General features: G+C 48.3%; 2 protein-coding genes and 2 long non-coding RNA genes across 5 annotated transcripts in view; 1 reads left to right on the top strand and 3 right to left on the bottom strand.

Moving 5' to 3' along the window:
• The window catches only part of WNT6 (Wnt family member 6), a gene marked incomplete at its 5' end in the record, with an annotated part of 46,985 nt that extends 45,135 nt beyond the window's left edge, over positions 1–1,850 (bottom strand). For both annotated transcript variants that reach the window (XM_083754664.1, XM_083754663.1), the window contains one exon: positions 1,031–1,850. Coding sequence is in view for 1 of the 2 variants with exons in the window: in XM_083754663.1 (XP_083610789.1) it covers positions 1,031–1,046 (16 nt within the window). The remainder of the gene's footprint in view (positions 1–1,030) is intronic.
• Positions 1,851–14,505: 12,655 nt separating this feature from the next.
• LOC310825504 lies at positions 14,506–15,384 on the bottom strand. Its single transcript, XR_014555352.1, has 2 exons — positions 15,088–15,384; positions 14,506–14,665 (listed from the first exon to the last, which is right to left on the bottom strand). It is a non-coding gene; the product is annotated as an uncharacterized lncRNA (long non-coding RNA).
• A 2,689-nt stretch (positions 15,385–18,073) lies between these two features.
• LOC310852621 lies at positions 18,074–20,079 on the bottom strand. Its single transcript, XR_014568328.1, has 3 exons — positions 19,772–20,079; positions 18,813–18,961; positions 18,074–18,433 (listed from the first exon to the last, which is right to left on the bottom strand). It is a non-coding gene; the product is annotated as an uncharacterized lncRNA (long non-coding RNA).
• CYP27A1 (cytochrome P450 family 27 subfamily A member 1) overlaps positions 19,424–20,126 on the top strand; it is an 11,321-nt gene continuing 10,618 nt past the window's right edge. The window contains 2 exon segments of the mRNA XM_083744827.1: positions 19,424–19,581; positions 19,584–19,696. Coding sequence (XP_083600953.1) covers positions 19,461–19,581; positions 19,584–19,696 — 234 coding nt within the window. The 5' untranslated portion in view covers positions 19,424–19,460.

The following is a 20,126-nucleotide window of genomic DNA, read 5'->3' as shown; positions in this document are numbered from 1 at the left end:
AACCATGTTGTGACTGGCCCCCATGACACTTTTTCACAATTGCAGATGTATCCATTAGCCCAAAAAGCTTGGTGCCCCTGCTGTAGATCCTCCCAGAATCTCTTATGCTTTGTGTTATAAGGAAGTGCAGGTGAGCTAGTGTACCACAGCAGTCAAGGGCACCAGCTATGAGCCAAATTACCTCCCGCCCCCATAGCTCTTCTAGGCCTCTTGCTCACTTGGGAGGCATGGGCCAGCTTTACCCTTTGATCTGTACTATGTGGGTGATAATACCTGCCCAGCCTGTCCACTGCTCTAAAGATTGTTGAACCGTGTTGCATTAAGTGCTTTATTTATTCCTTTTGTTAAAAAACTTAATTTTCAAAAGAAACTTGACAGCTAGCAAAACAATCATGTTAAAATATCTAACAATCCCCATGCCAACCCCAATCGTAAGATGAAAATGTTCACATCAAAAACCAAATCCACAAAAACAAATTCCAGTGTGCTTTGAGCACTTAGAACAATAATAAAAATACTTTTTCTTTCCCAAGAACAGTGTTAGGATTTGGAGTACTCTGATTCTGAAAGCATTTTTATTATTAAAAACATATCAAAAGACCTTCTGCAGTGCACAAGAGTACAGTATCCTGAGGAGGCAGTGCTGCCTACAACATAAGTTCTTTACAAACAAAAAGCACAAAGAGAAGTAGATAAATTCCTGTTGCTGGGTGCATGATACTAAATAGGAAATTTACTCCTGCATGTAACTTCCCCCAAAGAATCACGGGGATTGTAGTTTGTACAGTGTGCTGGGAATTGTAGTTCTGTGAGGGGGTAAACTAGAGTTTCCAGGATTCTGTGGGGGAAGTTGTGAGCTTTAAATGTATGCAGCCACAACTGTGAAGAGTAGACTGAAATCCTCTGCATACTTATCTCAGAGTGTGAACACTGAGGGACTTACTTCTGAGTAAATGCATAGGATTGCATTGTGAGGCTGTAGTCCTATACTCTTACATGTGAACAAATCTTACTGAACAGTGGCACTTACCTCTCTGAGTAAACATGCAGAACTCAGACTGCCGGACTTTGCAGCAAGATCTGAAGATGATTGGAGATCACTGTTCACAAGCACTGCCTGCAACACAGATCATCACTGTGCCCATTTTACAGAGGGACATAAAGGGAGCCTCCAGACATTCATCTGCCTTGATGGAAGAGCTGGCAAACTGAACTCCTGTCTCCCAGGCTCAAGCCCCAGTTTGCAATGTACGGGTATTTGTCAATCAACTCATCTACATTTGTCTCCTTTGAAGTTTTCCCTCCTTGGCATAAAAAGCAAGGGAGAGGGAAACTATGCATGAGTCATATGAAATGAAACCCTTCTTGGTGACAAAATTTTATGATTGAAGGATGATTGCTTTGCTTTTGTTTTCCCTTTTCTTTTTAAAGAGCTCCAGCTCTTTCTATAAATAAACACTTTCAGAATTTCTTCCACGCTGGATATTATTTCCTCAGCAGCATTCCTCCTCCAGGTCCCCAAACCTGGCTTCATTAAAACAAAAACCAGATCAAATTGGGAGGCGGCAAGAAGACACACTTTGCCTGTCATTCTTTCCCTTCTTCTTTCTTCCCCTTTCCTTTTCGCGCCTTTCTTTAGCCACAGACGCCCTCATGGGCATCGGTGCCCCATTGCTACAAACGGGGGGGTGGGGGACGGGGGACCCCTCAAAACAAAACCACAATGATAAACGATCCTGTGGACGGGGCGGAGCGAGCCTGGACTCCTTGGTGTTAGTACAACGGGGGCAGGAAGGCTGGGGCTGTCCATGAGGGCAGGCCTCAGAAAGGGCGAGGAAGGAGAGCAGGCGCTTCGAGCCGCCTAGGCCAGGGGTCGGCAACCTGCGGCTCCGGAGCCGCATGCGGCTCTTTAACGCCTTTGCCGTGGCTCCGGGGTGGAGGCGAGGGGAGGAGGCGCATTTTCCTTTGTTCCCGCCCCAAGCCTCGCGCGCCCGACGGGAGCTCCTGCCGGGCGCGCAAGGCTTGCAGACACTCGCCCGAAGCACGGGGAGCCCTCCGGAGGGCTCCGCGTGCTTCGGGCGGCAGGCTGCCGCCCCAAGCCTCGCGCGCCCGACGGGAGCTCCTGCCGGGCGCGCAAGGCTTGCAGACACTCGCCCGAAGCACGGGGAGCCCTCCGGAGGGCTTCCCGTGCTTCGGGCAACAGGCTGCCGCCCCAAGCCTTGCGCGCCCGACGGGAGCTCCTGCCGGGCGCGCAAGGCTTGCAGACACTCGCCCGAAGCACGGGGAGCCCTCCGGAGGGCTCCCTGTGCTTCGGGCGGCAGGTTGCCGCCCCAAGCCTCGCGCGCCTGACGGGAGCTCCTGCCTGGTGCGCAAGGCTTGCAGACACTCGCCCGAAGCACGGGGAGCCCTCCGGAGGGCTCCGCGTGCTTCGGGCGGCAGGCTGCCGCCCCAAGCCTCACGCGCCCGACGGGAGCTCCTGCCGGGCGCGCAAGGCTTGCAGACACTCGCCCGAAGCACGGGGAGCCCTCCGGAGGGCTCCCTGTGCTTCGGGCAACAGGTTGCCGCCCCAACAGGCTGCCGCTGGCTGATTTGCTGCTATTGCTTTGCAATTTGCAGCTACTGTTTTGAAGGGGAGTGAAGAACACACACTCAAAAAAAGGTAACTTGTTAATATAACGTTTATTTCTATGAGGAGGAGTAATTCTGAGGGGTCAAACAAAAAATAATTAAAAAGTGTCAAAAAAGTTATTTTTATAATGACGAGGATAACATTGGGCTAAGAAACAATGTATGCAGTGTTATATTTGTTTTAAATGTCGCAATGGTTTTGCGGCTCCCAGTTGTTGTTTTTTCTTCGGAAACGGGTCCAAGTGGCTCTTTTTGTCTTAAAGGTTGCAGACCCCTGGCCTAGGCCCAACCCCGACGAGAACTCTTCCCCGCGCCCTCCTCCCGCGCTGCTGCCTGCGCCACGCCCCCCTCCCGTTTTAGCCAAGGGGCCAGCGGGGCAGGTGAAGCCCCTTTATCTGATTTCCTAACCGCCCAAAAATCCCTTTGATGCCCCTTGTCCCGGGGAGTTCAAAGCGGGAAGAAAGCGAAACTCTGTTTGACGCAGCAGCAGGTGCGTCCGACGGCAAATCTCCATTCATCATCGCGGCTGCGTTGGGGTGGGAGGACCGCGGGGCGGGGGCGAAGGCAGACAGGCCGGCTGGCGGGCCCGTGCAAGAGCCCTTTGCCTTGCAGCCCGGGACACATACACACACGCACACAGAGCGAGAGTGCTACAAACACCCACAGACACCCTCACTCCTCGGTGCGGAGTGTCCGGATCCCGCCAGCATCGCCTCGAGAGCCACCACCCGCGGTCAGAAATGCCATTCGTTTTCATTGTTTTTATTGTTGAGTTGGAAGGATTCGAGCGCGATTATTGCATGATGATGTGGTCGGAGGCAGAGCTGGATAGTTCAATCAGTAGCATAGGAGCCAACTCCTAGGAGTCGAGGAGTCTTCGCCCTCCCCCAATAAAATATTTGAGGGGGCTGCCCCACCACAAGTTGATGGGCATTGCCATTCAAATAGTGTGCGTATATGATCCACTGTTCGGGGCGGGGCTTACTGCCCCCCCCATGTTTTATTTAAATTGGCAACCCGATCTCTTAATCTCAGGGCCATGGGTTGAGCTCCAAGTTGGGCAAAAGATTCTTGCATTGTAGGGGGTTGGACTAGATGTCCCTTGGGGTCCCTTCCAACTCTACACTTCTAGGATTCTCGTCCCCCTCAACCCCCCTCAACGCACACATGTTCAATTTTTTGCTCATAAGAGAGAACTCTCTGAGAGCTGGTGACTTGCCCAAGGCCATCCAAGAAGAGCTGGATGTGAGCCGGGGACTCAACAAGGCTTAGCCCAAGAAAACAAACTCTTTTGGAATACCAGAACTTTCAACTCCAGATCGACTTTTCACCCCCCAAGGGTGCGGGGCTACGGGGCGGGGCTTGTAGGGTGAAAGGCGTGGCCTAGGCGGTGCAGCGCTGCTCAGACATTTTAACAGACTATGGACCCCGGCCAGATTGGTGTTTTATTGTGAGCGGTAGCAATGGGCCATAGTTGGTGGATTTATTCCTGTTCCACGATGCTTCCCCAATGCTGCCTCATTAATGCTGTATGGAGAAGCAGTGTAGTGCAAGAGAAGCAGAACAATCCCCGGGCCCGACATTTGTGGTATAAAAAGTTGGGAAATTTCAGAAGGTTAGTGGATACACACTGATGGGAAATGGTGGTGTGGCCACTCCAAACCTTTTGAAGGTGCAAATATTATTGAAAGCGGGATCATGTATGATTTTCCTGATAGCATCATGAGCTCAAACAATCATATATTGCAATGAAAAAGATGGGGGGGGGCTTCTGATTACCTTGGGAGGGGCAGCTCCACAATTAGACAAACAGAGGTGGTTGCCTCAGCCAGGCTAGCCAGCTTTTTTTTAGTGTCATGAAAGAACCACAGATTTGTTTGTCATTTTATGTATTGTTATTACTGAATTTTTAATTCCTCAGAAAAATGCTTCTGGGATTTTCTGAGGTACCAAAACAACTTGGCTGACCTAGGGTACTTTATGCACCTTGACATGGACAGGGGTGTTTGCTACAGCACCTGAGGCAGTAAAAGGTCTTGGGTTGTCCCTGTTTCGGACACCAAGAAAAAGACCGACACAAAAGTGCAAAAAGGTAGACTTCCTCCCAAAATACATTTTCTTCTGCATGTGCTAGCATGAGGAACCTGTGATCATCCAGGTACTGCTGGACTTCATTCCCATCATCCCTAACCATTGGCCTGAGGGTGATGGGAGCTGAATCCAAAAACAGTACAAGCCAGACTTAATTTGAGACAGAAACCTGGGTTTCTCAACCCGATTGTTTGTAATATAATAAGTCGCAATAAATTCATGAGTGTCAACAGAATATCAGCAGAATATCATTCTCTCTACAAAGACACTCCTGAGATTAGGAAGCAGGGGTTCCAGACAGGCTCCAGCACAGCACTTCTTGCTAGAAACAAACCACTGCCCTGCAGGTATTTCAACTCTGCCATCAGAATACAGGTTTTTTTTATTTCTGAAACAGCCTTGGGGGGAAATCCTGGCTTAGTGAAGGAAATGGATGACAGCAAAATCCCCTTGATATTGGTGGGAATCAGGAATGGTTGCCTGTAAAGAAGCTATGAATAATCTTTGGCCTTCCTGATTTTATTGAACTGCTTCTTCCATCATGTCTGACCACTGGCAATGCTAGCTGGGGCTGATAGGAGATTGAATCCAACATCTGGACTGGAGAGCGCTGGGTTCCCCATCTCCGCTTTAAAGGGACAAAAAAAGAGGCTCACTGCACCACATTGTGTCCATCAAGTCCAGCATCCTCTTTCCCACAATGGCATTTCAGGGAAGGCAGCACATTCCCCATTCCTCACAACTGGTATTCAGTGATACACTGTCTCTGAATGTGGAGTTTCTATTAAGTTATCACGAGTAATGGCCACTGATAGAGGGATTCTCCATGGATTTATCTAATCCGCTTTTAAAGCTGTGGATTAAACCACAGAGCCTAGGGCTTGCCGATCAGAAGGTTGGCGGCTTGAATCCCCGCGACGGGGTGAGCTCCAGTTGCTTGGTCCCTGCTCCTGCCAACCTAGCAGTTCGAAAGCACATCAAAGTGCAAGTAGATAAATAGGTACCGCTCCGGCAGGAAAGTAAACGGCATTTCCGTGCGCTGCTCTAGTTCACCAGAAGCGGCTTAGTCATGCTGGCCACATGACCCGGAAGCTGTATGCTGGCTCCCTTGGCCTGTAAAGTGAGATGAGCGCCGCTACCCCAGAGTCGTCTGTGACTCGACCTAATGGTCAGTGGTCCCTTTACCTTTACCTTTAAGCTCAAAGCCAGCATCTTTTACGGGGGCAAATTCTGTATGGGTTTTTTGGTCTACCATGTGGGTAGGCAACTTAAGGCCTGGGGGTTGGATGCGGCCCAATTGCCTTCTAAATCCGGCCCATGGATGGTCCAGGAATCAGCATGTTTTTACATGAGCAGAATGTGTGCTTTTATTTAAAATGCATCTCTGGGTTATTTGTGGGGCATAGGAACTCAGTCATTCCCCCCCCAAAAAAAATACAGTCCGGCCCCCCACAAGGTCTATGGGACAGTGGTCCGGCCCCCTCCTGAAAAAGTTTGCTGACCCCTGGATGAATCTCTGCTGCCAGCCAATTTAATTGCGTAACTCCAAGCTCAAATATGATGAAAGGAAATCTGTTCCAGGGTCCTTGACTCCATTTATTTCTTGAAGTGGGACATAATTTTCCCCCAATATTGTGCTCATCAGAAAAGCAGCTGAGTTATCACTATAATAGTGATTCAGGCATTCATATGACGGTATAATTATGGTGATGTACTCCAACTTTAATTCCTGCCCCCCCCCCAAATGCTCTACATCAGATGCCGATTGAACATATCCCTCCCTGCTGCCATAAAACCTTCTGTACCTGTCCACTCTCCCTTCTTTGTGATGGGGATGACATTATGACATCAGGACAAATGTTCCAGTATGTGAAGTGTTTTTGCTGCACGTGCTTGCCTAAGTCACAACAAAGGATTAAAGCTGCACTAAAGTTCAATCACCTTTCTTTCTCCTGTCCTTTCTCCCTAAAGTTAGGTATCAAGCATCGTTTTGATTCTACATGATCCCTCACATATGTGCATTTACTAAAAGTGTTAAGAGTATCTAAAGAAGAGGCCTTCTAAATCCATCATTGCTAACAGGTGCTCATAATATGTAGACAATTACTTTTTGAGAGAAGCGAACTCTCCCTTGTCCTGACCAAAGCAACTTTGAAATATTTACATGTCTTCTCTCTCACACACTTTTGTGAAATGAGCATATCCACTCCCTCCAGTATAGCTTACAACAATTTTAACCCTTTAGACTGCTCTCCAGTTACTGTTTCCAGACAACCTTGACCCCTGACAACTTCTTTTAGAAATTAAGCAGGGATGATGAACAACAACAACAAGGACTGTACTCTACTCCCATGTTTCACATCCGATTACAACTCCTGGTGAGTCATTTGAATCCCGGTTGCTTTTCTTTATATATATATATATAACTTTTATTAAAGTTTTTCTTTTACAATTCATTAAATTTTCTGTTTTACAATTGTTGCATCCTTGAGATATCAACGACTTCCCCCCTTCTCTTTCCATGGTTCATTTGCATATCATAAATCCCTGCATATTTTACAAAAACTATGCCATTCAGTATTCCATTATTACATCCATCAAAACTTAATTACACTGTTGAATTTATCTTAATAGTGCCAGCGTTTTCAGCTGTACAGTTATTTCCCATATATTCAATAAACGTTTTCCAATCTTCTCTAAATGTATGTTCTCTTATTCTATATGTTAAGTTTGCAAGCTGCGCCTATTCTGTCAATTTAAGCTGCCTAATCCCGGTTGCTTTTAGTGCAATCCACCGGATCAAGGTGGGCAACTTTAAAAAAAAAACAGTCGATCCCGTTGTTCCTCATGCCTAGAACTGGGGACCACCCCGCCGCCCCAATTTCTTTCTTAAATAATAGAGAGCCGGGGAAGGCCTGCCTGCCTGGAACCTTCGCGTGACTCCGCTTGCAGGAGCACAGCGACCCCTAGCAGCCAGCCTGCCAGCTTGCAAGAGCAGCCTGAGGGGCGGCGGTGGCGGCGTAGTCCGGAGGGCTGTGCCACCTGCCGCCCCTCCGGCGCGCTCCCTCGTTGCAGCGCCGCCTCTCTCCCCGCGAGGCGCCGGTCTTCGCGGCTGCGCCTCGGCCCCCGCCTGGAGGCCGAGAAGCTCTTGGCTTCTTCGCCGAGGCTCCGCTGTTGACAGAGGACCGCCCTCCTCCCCGGCCGCTCCGCCGACCCAGGGAGGGGCGGGAAGGGCCGGCCCCGCCGCGGGGAACGCTCGCCTGTCTCCAAGTCAAACAGCCGCCCGCTCCGCGGCCGCATACTTTCCCATCGCCCAGGCCGGCGCTGATGGAAGGCCGGTGGGCCCGGCGTCCCGCCGTGAGGTCATCGAGACATGTTTGTGACATCCCCGGCCGTCTCCATAGCAGCACGCTGTGATGTCATCAGCACGGGGTCGCGACCTCGCGGCGGGCGTAGGGGATGATCTGATTGGAATAACAAAAGGCCCGGCAAAGAAGGTGGCGGCGCGGGGAGGAAGCTCCGCGCGGAGGCCGCTGGTGGGCCCGCCGGGGTCGGCGGGGTTTGCCAGGAGTCGCCCACTCCAGCCGCACACGTCCAGCAGGGCGAGGGATTGGCTGGTTCGAGGCCTGGACTCCCATCGCCCTGCCTAACTCCCGAGTTTTTAGGGCATGTGTGTGCAGCGCTGGCTCGCCATTCTACCCTTTCCCTGCAACCGAATAGCTAGGGATTAATTAAAAGTCAATTGGCAGTAAGAGGCTGTGTTCACACTTCAGCCCAGGACTCTTTTTTAACTCCATCAATACTAGACTCGCTATATTGACAGAATCGGTGAATCCCTCAAGTGTTGTAATTCCTATTTGCACCCTGTCCACAATGGCCAGCATTGGCTGAATGTTATTGGATGGGGAAAGGCAGTAAGACAAAAAAACGAGGCGTCTGTGGCCCTCCAGATGTTGTAGGACTGCAGCTCCCATCAGTCCCAACCAGCATTTTCAGCGGGCAGGAATGCAGGGAATTCTAGTCCAGCACCATCTGTGAACCCACAAGGTTCCTTGTCCCTGCTGTAAGAGAATTTCTTCAGTTTTTCCTCTTCCAAGAGGTCTTTTTGACCCTCCAATTGTTGTTGGATTAAAATCCCATCATACATAAACATTGGTCTTGCTAGCTTGGGCTGATGGGAACTGGAGTTCAGGAACATCTACAGAGCCATGGGTTCTCCATCTTTGCTTTTTCTACTGGGAAAGCAAGGTCACAAAACAGTAGCACACACATATACCACCTCCTCCTCCAAAAGCCCTTCTGCAGGGTGATGCCAGTAGAGCCTTGGAAGGTTTTCAGATGAGACAATTTTTTGCACAGATCCTCTGCTGCTGTGGGCCTATTTTATATAGGGGAAACTTCCAGATGTTGCTGGGCTCAAAGTTCCATTGGCCCCAGCGAGCAGAGATGATGGGAGCTGTAGCTCAGCACAGATTCCCCATCACCAAATCAGAATACATCAAGAAAGGCGAGGAGCCTTATATATGTGCTGAGTATGGTCACAACCATAATTCTCTGCCTTGATTTTGAAAGGCAGAAGATGACCAACATCTTTGGACTCTGCTTGGAAGATGGAATGAAGGACAGGGTTATTCAACTTTTGGATCTCCAGATGTTGTTGGACTGCAGCTCCCATCATCCCCAACCAGCTTAGTCAGGGATCTGGGGATGATCAGATGGAGACCCAAGGCTGAAGAAGGCTGGCGTAGGCTATACTGCACTAGATGGGACAATGGTCAGACTTAGTATAAGGCAGCTTTGTATGTTCCTAACTACAGCACTGAGGTTGAAGGAGCAATTACACTTCCATTCCATACCCAATTGCCACCCACCTTGAGTGACAGGAGCTAGTAAGTCACTGCAAGCTGTCAGTTGATCTCGTGAAAGGAGGGCAAAATAACTGCTTCAGATAGCAGAATTTTTGCCATCATAAAATGGCAACAAATAACCAATTCACTTATTTTGTTTCTTAATTACAACTGGGAGCACCATTTGGATCCCCCCCCCCCCCTGTGCATCAAAAGATACTGGGTTGGCCCTGATGCTCAGAATAGATTCATGCTCAAGTCTTAGCATGAATGAAAGTGTAGCCTACACAGTGTTATAACTGGCACAAATTCCTCCATTTATCTTTTTCTCCCTAATAATGGACTTGTACTCTCATCGTTACTTAAAGCACCATTCCTGTGGCGAAGGAGCAATTTCTTCTTGCGTCTTTGTGCCCCATGGGACTAAGATCAGAATGAGCCAGCAGGCATTAATAATACCAATAATACTAAGAGTACAGTGCATTTTGGAGTGTTCAAAGCACTCCACGTACATAATCTTCTTATAATCCTTAAAGGAAACCTGTAAAATTGGGCAGTATTATTATCCCCATTTTGCAGATTAAGCAAGGCTGAGGCTTAAGAGAGAGCCGTTTGCCTGTGGCTACTAAATGAGTTCCCGGCAGAGAGAAGATTTTATTCAAGGGGCCTCCTGATTCATGACTCTTAGCCACTATGATAGTGTCACAGTTTTAGCAGCTGGTAAAAGCTGAATGACACACAGATACTGTGACATGTTGTAAAGGGCTGTCGCGTAATATCTAGATGAGTAAAATGGGGCATTTCTGTGATGGTGGAATATTTGCAATGGTGGAATATTTGCACTGCAAAGCAAGATAATACCATATTTTCTCAAATCTAATGCTCGCTTTTTTTGGCCAAATTGTGAGAATTAAGGTGCACATTAGATTTGATGGCGCATTTACATTCACTAAGAAATACTTTCTTTGGTTTCAAGGTTCTGAAAATGTGAGGTGCACGTTAAATTTGATGGTACATTAGGTAAAGGTAAAGGTACCCCTGCCCGTACGGGCCAGTCTTGCCAGACTCGGGGGTTGGTGTGCCCATCTCACTCAAGAGGCCGGGGGCCAGCGCTGTCCGGAGACACTTCCGGGTCAAGTGGCCAGCGTGACATCGCTGCTCTGGCCAGAGCCAGAGCCAGAGCCAGAGCCGCACACGGAAACGCCGTTTACCTTCCCGCTAGTAAGCGGTCCCTATTTATCTACTTGCACCCAGGGGTGCTTTCGAACTGCTAGGTTGGCAGGCGCTGGGACCGAACGACGGGAGCGCACCCCGCCGCAGGGATTCGAACCGCCGACCTTTCAATCGGCAAGCCCTAGGCACTGAGGCTTTTACTCACAGCGCCACCTGCGTCCCTGGATGGCACATTAGACTTCAGTAAATACGGTATATCCTGCTGCATAACCAGTCATACTGCCCCGCATAGATCTGTCACTGCTGAGATTCTGGAGTTCAGCATATGTTATTTTCCTATGATGATTATTGTTATTTATTTATTTTAAATACTTATATACTGCTATTTATTAAAAAATGTCAAAAACAGTTATCAGATGTTACTTGATTACTGCAAGGAAGGGGAATCTTAGTAACAAGGGCCAAATGTGCTTCCCCCAGGCATCCATGCCTGGCCCTTGGGACCCCCAGGCCACACCCCTTTCTCCAAGCCACACCCATTACCAGCACTGCTTTGCACCCTCCTTGAGTGTTGTTACCTGGCTGGAATGTGGCCTTGAACTCTCATGATGCATCTGGCTTGTCTAGATAGGGGAGAGGAGGGGGTTTGAGTGTGCATAGAAACTAGTACTCCACTGTGTAAAGGTAACTTTCGCATTTGTTGCTCTGTCCACTAAAATGGCTCCTGGAAGACCACCCAGAAGGGTATGTGGCCCTTGGGCTGAGAGAAGGTCCCTTTTTGCAAAATTACAGAGAAACTAAGCCCAAACTGGCATGGGGGAAGGAGTTGCTCCCCTTGGTCTCAATTCCTAACCTGTTTTAAAGGGCAGGGTCATTGGGCATCAATGGACCGCTCTGAACCTGCTTAAAATAGCCACCTGTCCTGCAGGTCCATAGCATTTCCACACTGGAGGCAACCATTCAAACCAGCTCCCTGCTCTGCTTCAAGGGGCAGTCTGAACCAGACTCAGGCGGAGGCACAGTTCTCAAGCCCAGGGTGAAATGGCGCAACCTTTCAGGACTGTCAGGCTCCCCACAAACTCCCTTTTCAGGGGTTGCTGGTGTGCTGACTGCAGCGCTGTGGGCTGCGCAGTCTCTGGACGCAGCCACCTCCGGGCCTCTGCAGCTGGGAGCTTATCGAAGCAGGAGGCCCTTTCATGTCCTGCCGGCCCAGACAGGCAGATGAGCTGCCAGCAGGGGAGGGGGGCTGGCTGGCTGCTGAGCCAAAGCCTGTCCACAGATGACTGTAGGCTCCTGGCTGTGTGTACTTGAGGGGCTCTTGCATCAGACAAGAGGCCTGTAGCATTAGGGTTGCCACATTTCAAAAAGGAAAAGCCAAGGCATTCCAAAAGTTGTTGAGCTTTTCTTAGAGCTCCTTTTTTACGTGATTTTTTGATTGACTTGTCTAAGATCCAGGACAGAGTGCCAGACGTAAGGCAACCCTAGCATACACACCTTCCTTGCAACAACCCCAGCTCCTCGTGCTTAATGGGGGGCCTGTGAGTTAGAGGAATCTTGCATAAGGCTCTCAACCAACTGAAAACTTAACATGCTTAATCTGGGTTCTAACCAGTACACTGATGGAGGCAGTATGCCAATTGCTGGGAACCACAGATGTGCTCAGGGGCTTCATCTGCCCCTCAGCCGAATCTCAAAAGTCAGACCTGGCAAAAGTGATCTTTTCCTTCTCCAGCAACCCAAATGGTGGGAGGGGGGAGAGAGAAAAAAGAGGTGCCAAAGTGAAAGAAAGAAAGTGGCAGGCAGAGAGCGAAGGAGTGGCTGTGTACACACCAGAAATTTAAAGCACATGGCCTCCCCCCAAGAATTCTGGGAGCTGTTGCTTACCCCTCACAGAGCTATGCTTCCTACCACCTTTCAGAGACTACAGTTCTTAGGATTCTTTGGGAAGACTAATGTGTTTTCAATGTATAGTGTGCATGCAGCCAGAGAAAAGGAGATGGTAGAGAGAGGCGGGTAGAAAAGGTTACCTATCCTTACCGTAAGGAGAGAGCAACCAATCACAGCTTAGGTCCTACCAAAGCATAGGGCACAGACCCAACTCGGATTGTTGAAAGGGTGGCATGAGGTTTCTGAGTCCTTAAATCAGGGCAGCCCACTTGCCAGCCTCAGGCAAGATGGAATGTGGCAACTGTTGTGTGTGAGAGAGTGTGTGCAGGAGTTGATTAAGCGAATGAAGCAGAAAAGAGAAGCAGAGTGTAGGAACCAGCAGAGATGGGGAAAAATATAAGTTAAGGCAATGGAGGAAGCAACCAAGTATACTCAGTTGAAAGCAGGGCACCAGTGGTGGTGGTTACAAAAAATCTAATAAGTTCCAAGGAAGCATGATCTCACAATGTTTGAGAAAACTCTGGCATAGGGAAGATCTATAGCTGAGGAGTGCATTACTCAGATAACAGGGTTAATTTCTTAAATAATCAGAAAGGCCCACACTGCTAAATTAACCGTGGATGAGCATTTCTGTAGGCATATCATGAAAATGATGGTATGCACAACAGGCTTGGGGAATAGTCTCACAAAACTACACACAAATTGCACCAGTCTTTGAGCTGGACATGTTTTCCCCAAGTTTTGCTTGCATACATTTCCAGACATAGGTTAGGCTCATGAGAATACATTTCTGCATTTCACATGGGAATGTTTTGAGGTTCTGAGGATCTCCAGGTCTTCTCCTACGGTCTTCCTTCCTCAAACAACTTGAAATGTTTGCAAAGCCTACAGAGTCAAGTGGCAGCAGTGTGGTCCAATAGGCAGAGCACAGCAACAGGTCAGGAGATGCAGCTGAGTCCCTGTTGCTCTCTCTCTCTCTCCACCCTTCAGGACAGGTCGACAGAGGGTAGCCCCAGCCACCTTCTCCCTCAGCCTCGATGGGATGCTTTGTGGGAGCCCTGCAATTCCTTCAGGCATTAGCAAGGCTTTGCAAACCAACCGCCCCAGCTTCCTTGTCCCTGATTGTGTTTTACAGTTATGAGCCTCGCCTGCGTAGGAGGCATCTAACAAGGGAAGGCGGCCAACTCCGACTGGAGACGGAGATAAAAATCAGGTTTGCTTAGGGCTGAAGGCAAGCAGCCATATGCAACAGGGGCAGGGACGCTGCTGCCTCCTTGGCTCTGCAAATTCACTCCCCACCCCCACCCAAGAGAGTTTTTAAAAGAATGAGCTAGAAAGTCTGTAGGATGCACAGTGTGTGTGTGCTTTCTTACAGCTGGGGAGGCCCCCCTTTGCAACTCTCCACCAGACAGGACATATCTCGACTGGGATGTGGCTGCAGAGCACGGGGTCAAGGGCCAGGCCCACTTGCTCCGTGATTATTAGGCGCACTGTCCCGAGGCTTCTTGGAAAACGCTTCTCTTTGATACTGTCTTGTAGGCACTTCAAGCCCTAATCAGCCCAGCCCACTTGAAAGGGAGACACGCAACTCTTTGGGGACTGGGCCTTGTCACTGCCAGGATCTTCCTGATGAGAAGGACTGGGCTGCACTCTCACTGATATTGACCTCGGCCTGTATGTTTTGCAAACTGGGGATGTGCTCTGCAAGGTTTTAACCCTTTCCTTCTTTAGAACCTCAGCATCAACGAGGAATGAGACAAAAACAAGCAGCAGCAACCCACACAGCAGCAACCACCGAACCATAGCGGATGGTGGAATTCAAAGCACTGGTTTGTCATCATGCCCACCCAAGCAACATGGAGATAGCGGGAAGCTTGAGGACAGTCATCTGAGATATTTATGGCAGGAAATCACCAGTATGTGCTGCTGAACAGCCACAAGTGCAATGAACAGCAGCTGCAGGCTGCCATAGTCCTGGGGTGTTAGTTCATTTGCTCTATCTCTCTCTGAAAGGCAGCACTCTGTTTCACAAAGAGAACCTGAAAGGAAACCAGGAGTTGACAATTAAGCAGTGAGAGGTGTGTGTGTCTTGTGTGCAACAGTACAAAATGTGTGGTTCTCCACCTCCCTCTGGTGGCTGTTCATAACATAAGAACCCTGCTGGATCACTTCCCACTTGTGGTTCTCAGAGGCAGCTGGTATTCAGAGGCATACTGCTTCCACTACTACAGATTCTGGCCTCTGATAATTAAGAAAGAGAAAGAGAAAATGTTGCTAGCCCTACTCTGGGGCCATTCAGCTGGTGGATTAGGGTACACCGCTGGACTGCTTCTTGAATGCAGCAGCAGGAAAAGTGGATCCTGAAATACATGTTTGGGATGAAGGTGGGTCTCTGGAAAGCAGGGTTCTCTTATTTATTTATTTATAAAAGATATTTATATATCACTATACAGAGGCATACCTCGGCTCCCTTGCACCTTTGCCTTTGGCAAGGAGCTGTATTGTTGCCTCTGAAGCAGGAGAGAACATGGACCAGAAATTCAAAAAGCTTGCTTTTTGTTGCCTTTTGCGCTCTGTCTGTTACTTCCTCTGTGGCCATTGGGGTTGGGTCTGTTCTTTTCTGCCTCACCTTCTCCTCTATCAGTCCATCTGTCTGCCTGCCTGCCTCCACTCACCTCTTTCCATTCTGCCTCCTTCCCTTCTTCCTCCCTTCTCAACTTGAGTGGCATTGACTGAGAGCATGGCAAGCAAACTGTACCTTCTGTTTCTCCCAGCAGCAACCGCTAGAGGGATACAGAGAATTACACATTTTGAACAGGTAGGTAGCTGTGTTGGTTTGCTGTAGTCGAAACAAAATAAAAAAATTGTATCTGAAGAAGTGTGCATGCACACGAAAGCTCATACCAATAACAAACTAAGTTGGTCTCTAGGGTGCTACTGGAAGGAATTTTTTAATTTTGTTTTGACTATGGCAGACCAACACAACTACCTGCCTGTAACTAGAACTATGGAAGGCAGCACATTGAGCTGCATGAAATGGAAGTCCATCAACCTCACCAAGAAAAAAAATCATTGTATCTGAAGAAGTGTGCATGCACACGAAAGCTCATACCAATAACATTTTGAACATTGAGGCACTATATAGTGTTTGGTCTTGTTTTCAATTATCAGTGTCTATTTTATCTTAGTGGCTATAATTGGCTTTGAAAGCCAAGTCAGGGTAAATAAACAAACAAAGAGAAGAATAGTAGAAGAATAAACACAAACATTTTCCCACCAAAGCCCTTGAAATATAGGTTGCAAGGACTGGTCTACCACAAAGCAAGCAATGTTAAGCAGGTTTTCCCAGGTGACAGATTTGTTTTCCTGCCTCCAACCTCCATTTAGTTTCTAAACTGGATAAATCAGTTCCATTCAAAAGGGAAGGTGTGGGTGTCTTCTTCATTTTTTCATTTCTCATGCAAAAAATTATAGGACCAGTACTAAGAGTTTACATTCTCTGCCGTAACTACACTAGTACTGTATTGCATTGTCTGAAGCAGGAGCACTAACATCACAATTTTTGTATGAATGATGCATTGTTGCTGCCCTCTTGTGGATGCACCACTTCAGCTGAAACATTAGGCTTTCTGCCCTAAAATTGAAATACAATATGAAGTGAGCTGCCTCTCCCATGGAAATTCCTCCCCAGCTCAAAATGGAAAAATGAGATCTTGGTACCTGCATAATCTGCATTCACAGAATAGTCCCTCGAAGGCATTTACCCTAAAGGTGCATGCTTAAAAGTGGTTGACTCTGAATTGGCAGTCAATGTGTTGCTTTCTCTCTGTGCAAGTGACATGAACATTGTAATTTAGAAAATGAGACCTTTCTGGATAAAGAACTAAAGGAATTGATTCAACTGCCATGCCAAGTTTGAAGACAGGCATGTATCTACAGCAATTAATCTGCCGTGGTGATGCCACTCCTGCCAACAGAGCCATCACCATGTTTGACAACAAGGGGCACCAGCCAATCGCTAAGCAAAGGGTTGTGATGCATAAAATACTGTACATGGAGGACCAGCATAAAAGACAAAAGCACAAACAGTAGGTATGGCTGACCTCAGCATGGAGATGTACAAACAAGCAATACTGTGCTTTGCCTGTTGTGCAGTTGTTGGAGGTGTACCACCTTTGAATGAAGGAAAGAAACTTGGCAGACTTTTCCATTGATTGACAGAGTAGCACATCTTTAGCAACCTTTATTAACTGTCTCCCACACATAAAGAGGTCTGCAGTGCCTGGACTTGTTTCAGGCTCAACTTAAACAGTAAATTCAGTAAAGTGAAATAAACCAACAAACATGAAATAAACTTAGAGTACTGCAAGGTGTGGTCCCTGCTTCTCCGCTTGGCTCATTTACATCATGCCTGGGAAAGCACCAACTAACCAGCTACAAAGGTCATTTCTGCTAGAGATCATCAGGGTGGGACTTTGTTCAGAGGTGGTTGCTGGACTCAACGTATGTTTTTTGTACTGCTGCTTGAATGATGTTCTTCTGCATCTTTTGTTGTGTCCTATTGTGGATTATTAGGAGATGGTTTAATCTTAGTGTATATGCATATGAGCTATGTTGATCAGTCTGTTATTTGTACATCAGTCTTCTTATAACATGTAACTTGTAGTGAACTGCCATGAAATAATATGTTTTATTTCCTAAACTTGTCTGATCATGTGAGCAGAATGCTGCTTTCCATGGGGAAATGGTATACAAATAAGCTATGATGAAATCAGAAGGAAGAAACTGCACGTACACCCCAACTCCTTGATTCTATGCTCAGCCTGCATGTTTGCAAATAAAAGCAATTCTTACAATAGGCCTCCTTCCAAAGAGAATGAAAAACTATCCTGGCTGCACCCCTGCACCTACTTGGAGAAGTGGGATGAGCGTGTTTAGAGTCCTTTTTGGCAGGGGTAGCTAACCTGCAGCTCACCAGATATTTTTGGACTCCCAGTATGGCCAGTGGTCAGGGATGATGATAGCTACAGCCCAGCAACAGCTGGAGGGCCACAGGTCTAGGTACCCAGTAGAGGCTGCTCCATTAAGTTGAACAGAGCACTTGCAATAAAAGAAAGTGTTGCTTTAGTTTGGTTTAGATCTATGTTCTCGGGTTACATACACACATCATTTAGCCACATTATTTCTGTGCAAGTACCTGGTACATCTCTAGCAAAAGATTCCCCTCCTCTCTAGGAGTTGTGTTGATAAGTGGGGAACAGGTTCACTTACAAGGGTTCCCAACAGTCACATGTGTTAACATATTTAACAGACGCATGATTGGGAGTGGAGGTGGGAGGATGACAATCTGCAGTGAGAGATGTGATGATGGAGATACTCCACCTGTTGTATTTCTGCCTGTTGTGCATATGTTTAAATTACAGGCGCCCTCCTGGGACAAAGGTGGAAACTTTGATTATTATAGGCTGGGAAGGTTGCTCAAGTTCAAGGGACACCCCAGAACAAAGGTTGGCCCTCTAAGGATGTCCTTGAGCCAAAATATCTGATAAGGGAACTTAATAATTCCTGTGGCTAATTATTAAGTCTGCAGAGTAGCAGGAGTACTGGGAATACTTCAGAACAGGAGCTGGCTCTGGTGGACTGGAGCTAACATATCCGCAGCTGTCCCTACTTCAAGGATCCCACAAAATCGGCTTTCATTGTCGGGTCTCAATTCTAAACGAGGAATAAATTTCTCAAAGAATACTACCCTTGGTTCAACTGCAACTGAGATCCTGGAAATAATGGAACGTAGCCAATAGTAATTTCTGAAACAAGCACAGAAATATTCATTAATTACTGGAACATTATCATTACCACTGCAGCTTACTGGGAGAGGTGAGGCAGTGGTGAAGTTGGCATGGTGCAAACACACCAGCAGAGCTAATTCGGTGCTCCTACCAGTGTGTTTGCACATTCCTTCCCCTCTCAATAAGCTGCAGCAATGCTGGTGACAGGAGGTCAGGGAAGTGCCACCACCCCATTGCCTGCTAACCAAAATGTTAGGTTTGTGCCTAAAGTGCTCTGGCACAATTAATCCACTTTTAAAAAAGACAACATTTTGCAATTGGGGCAGTGACAGGCGAGTGCACTAAAAAGTGTGGGATAAACTTGATTAACGTGAAGACATATAAGCACTGCACAAACCAGTCAGGATGAATGCTCTTCCCTGCAAACGATTCAGAAAGTTTCTGGCAGAAACGCTCAATAAAGGCCGAACACAGCATATTCTATTTATGTTTGTTTTTCAACCATTGCTCCGCCCCAAATTTTTAGCTGTGAGCCGCCTTGAGTCCCTGTCAGGAAAAAAGACGGGATATAAATAAATTCAATAATAACCTTCACTCCAGTTTTGTGCAAGCAAAAAATCATTGGCAGCGTGCAATAAAAAGGACGCCTGGAGGCGGCGGCGCCCCCCCCCCCCCGCGATAAGCACTGCTCCCAAGCAAGCAACTCGACACCAAATCCAGGGCACCGCTCAGGATGTGACTGGTTACTTCGCTTCTGCCTTGTCCCGTAACCATCTGCTGCAAAGCACAATCGCTTATCGTCTGCAGCGCAGAAGGGCTCAGTTGGGTACGAAGGTTAGTTGCCTTTTAAATTTTGAAAAGAGGGTATGCAGCTACCTTTCCCACAAAAGAAGCTTTTCCTGAAACACGCAAGCAGCTCCCGGCTCCTCCTGCTCCCTGCTCCTCCTCTTCGCCTTCCTTTGGGTCAGTCCCGCCCAGCTGGCCCCTCCTTCCTCCCTCTCCCTCTCCCTCTCCTCCCCCGCCTGACTTTCAGTCCGCGGGAGCCATGGCGAAGTTGGGAGGCTTCTCCGGGAGGCTGCTGCGGCGCTGCCTGGGGTCTCAGCCAGGGTCTCCGCGCCCCGATCTAGCTTGCAGAAGCGCATCCAGCGCCGCGGAGGCAGCTTCGGTCTCCGGCATGAGGAGCGGCTGAAGCGGCCGGAAGAGTTGCCCGGGCCGGGGATCCTGGGATCCATCTATTGGCTCTTCGTGAGGGGCTATTTGCTCCACACGCACCGCCTGCAGGTGGGAGATGGTCGACGGTGGGGCACTTCGGGCAGTGGGGACGGGCAAGAGGGGGCATATCCCAAGGGATCTTACCTGGTGATTTCACCTGGCGTCGCCAGTCCACCTGGCGTCGCCCAGCTGAGCCAATCCGGAGCCAGGGACGTTGCCAGGTAGAATTTATTTGAATCTATTCCTCTGGGAAGATGAGACTTAAGGCTGACGTCCTGCCAGCACTGTTGCCCAGTTGCCCTATAAGGGAAGCTATCTATGTGTTGTTTTCAAGGAGGAGATTGGCAGGTGATCTTGTGCTCCTCATAAAACACCTGGTGCTTAAGGGGTCCAAAGATGCGCCCTAACAGTGTCCCTGCCCTGGGCATTTAGGATGGTTAGGGGACTCACAGCCACTTGTGAAGTAGTGTACAGCTGAAGAGGAGACTCTGGAAGAGTT

Source organism: Podarcis gaigeae (genome assembly GCF_964106915.1).
Source record: "Podarcis gaigeae genome assembly, chromosome: 1".
NCBI lineage: Eukaryota > Metazoa > Chordata > Lepidosauria > Squamata > Lacertidae > Podarcis > Podarcis gaigeae.
The sequence above is the reverse complement of the archived record's forward strand: the minus strand, read 5'-3'. Positions and strand labels throughout refer to the sequence as shown.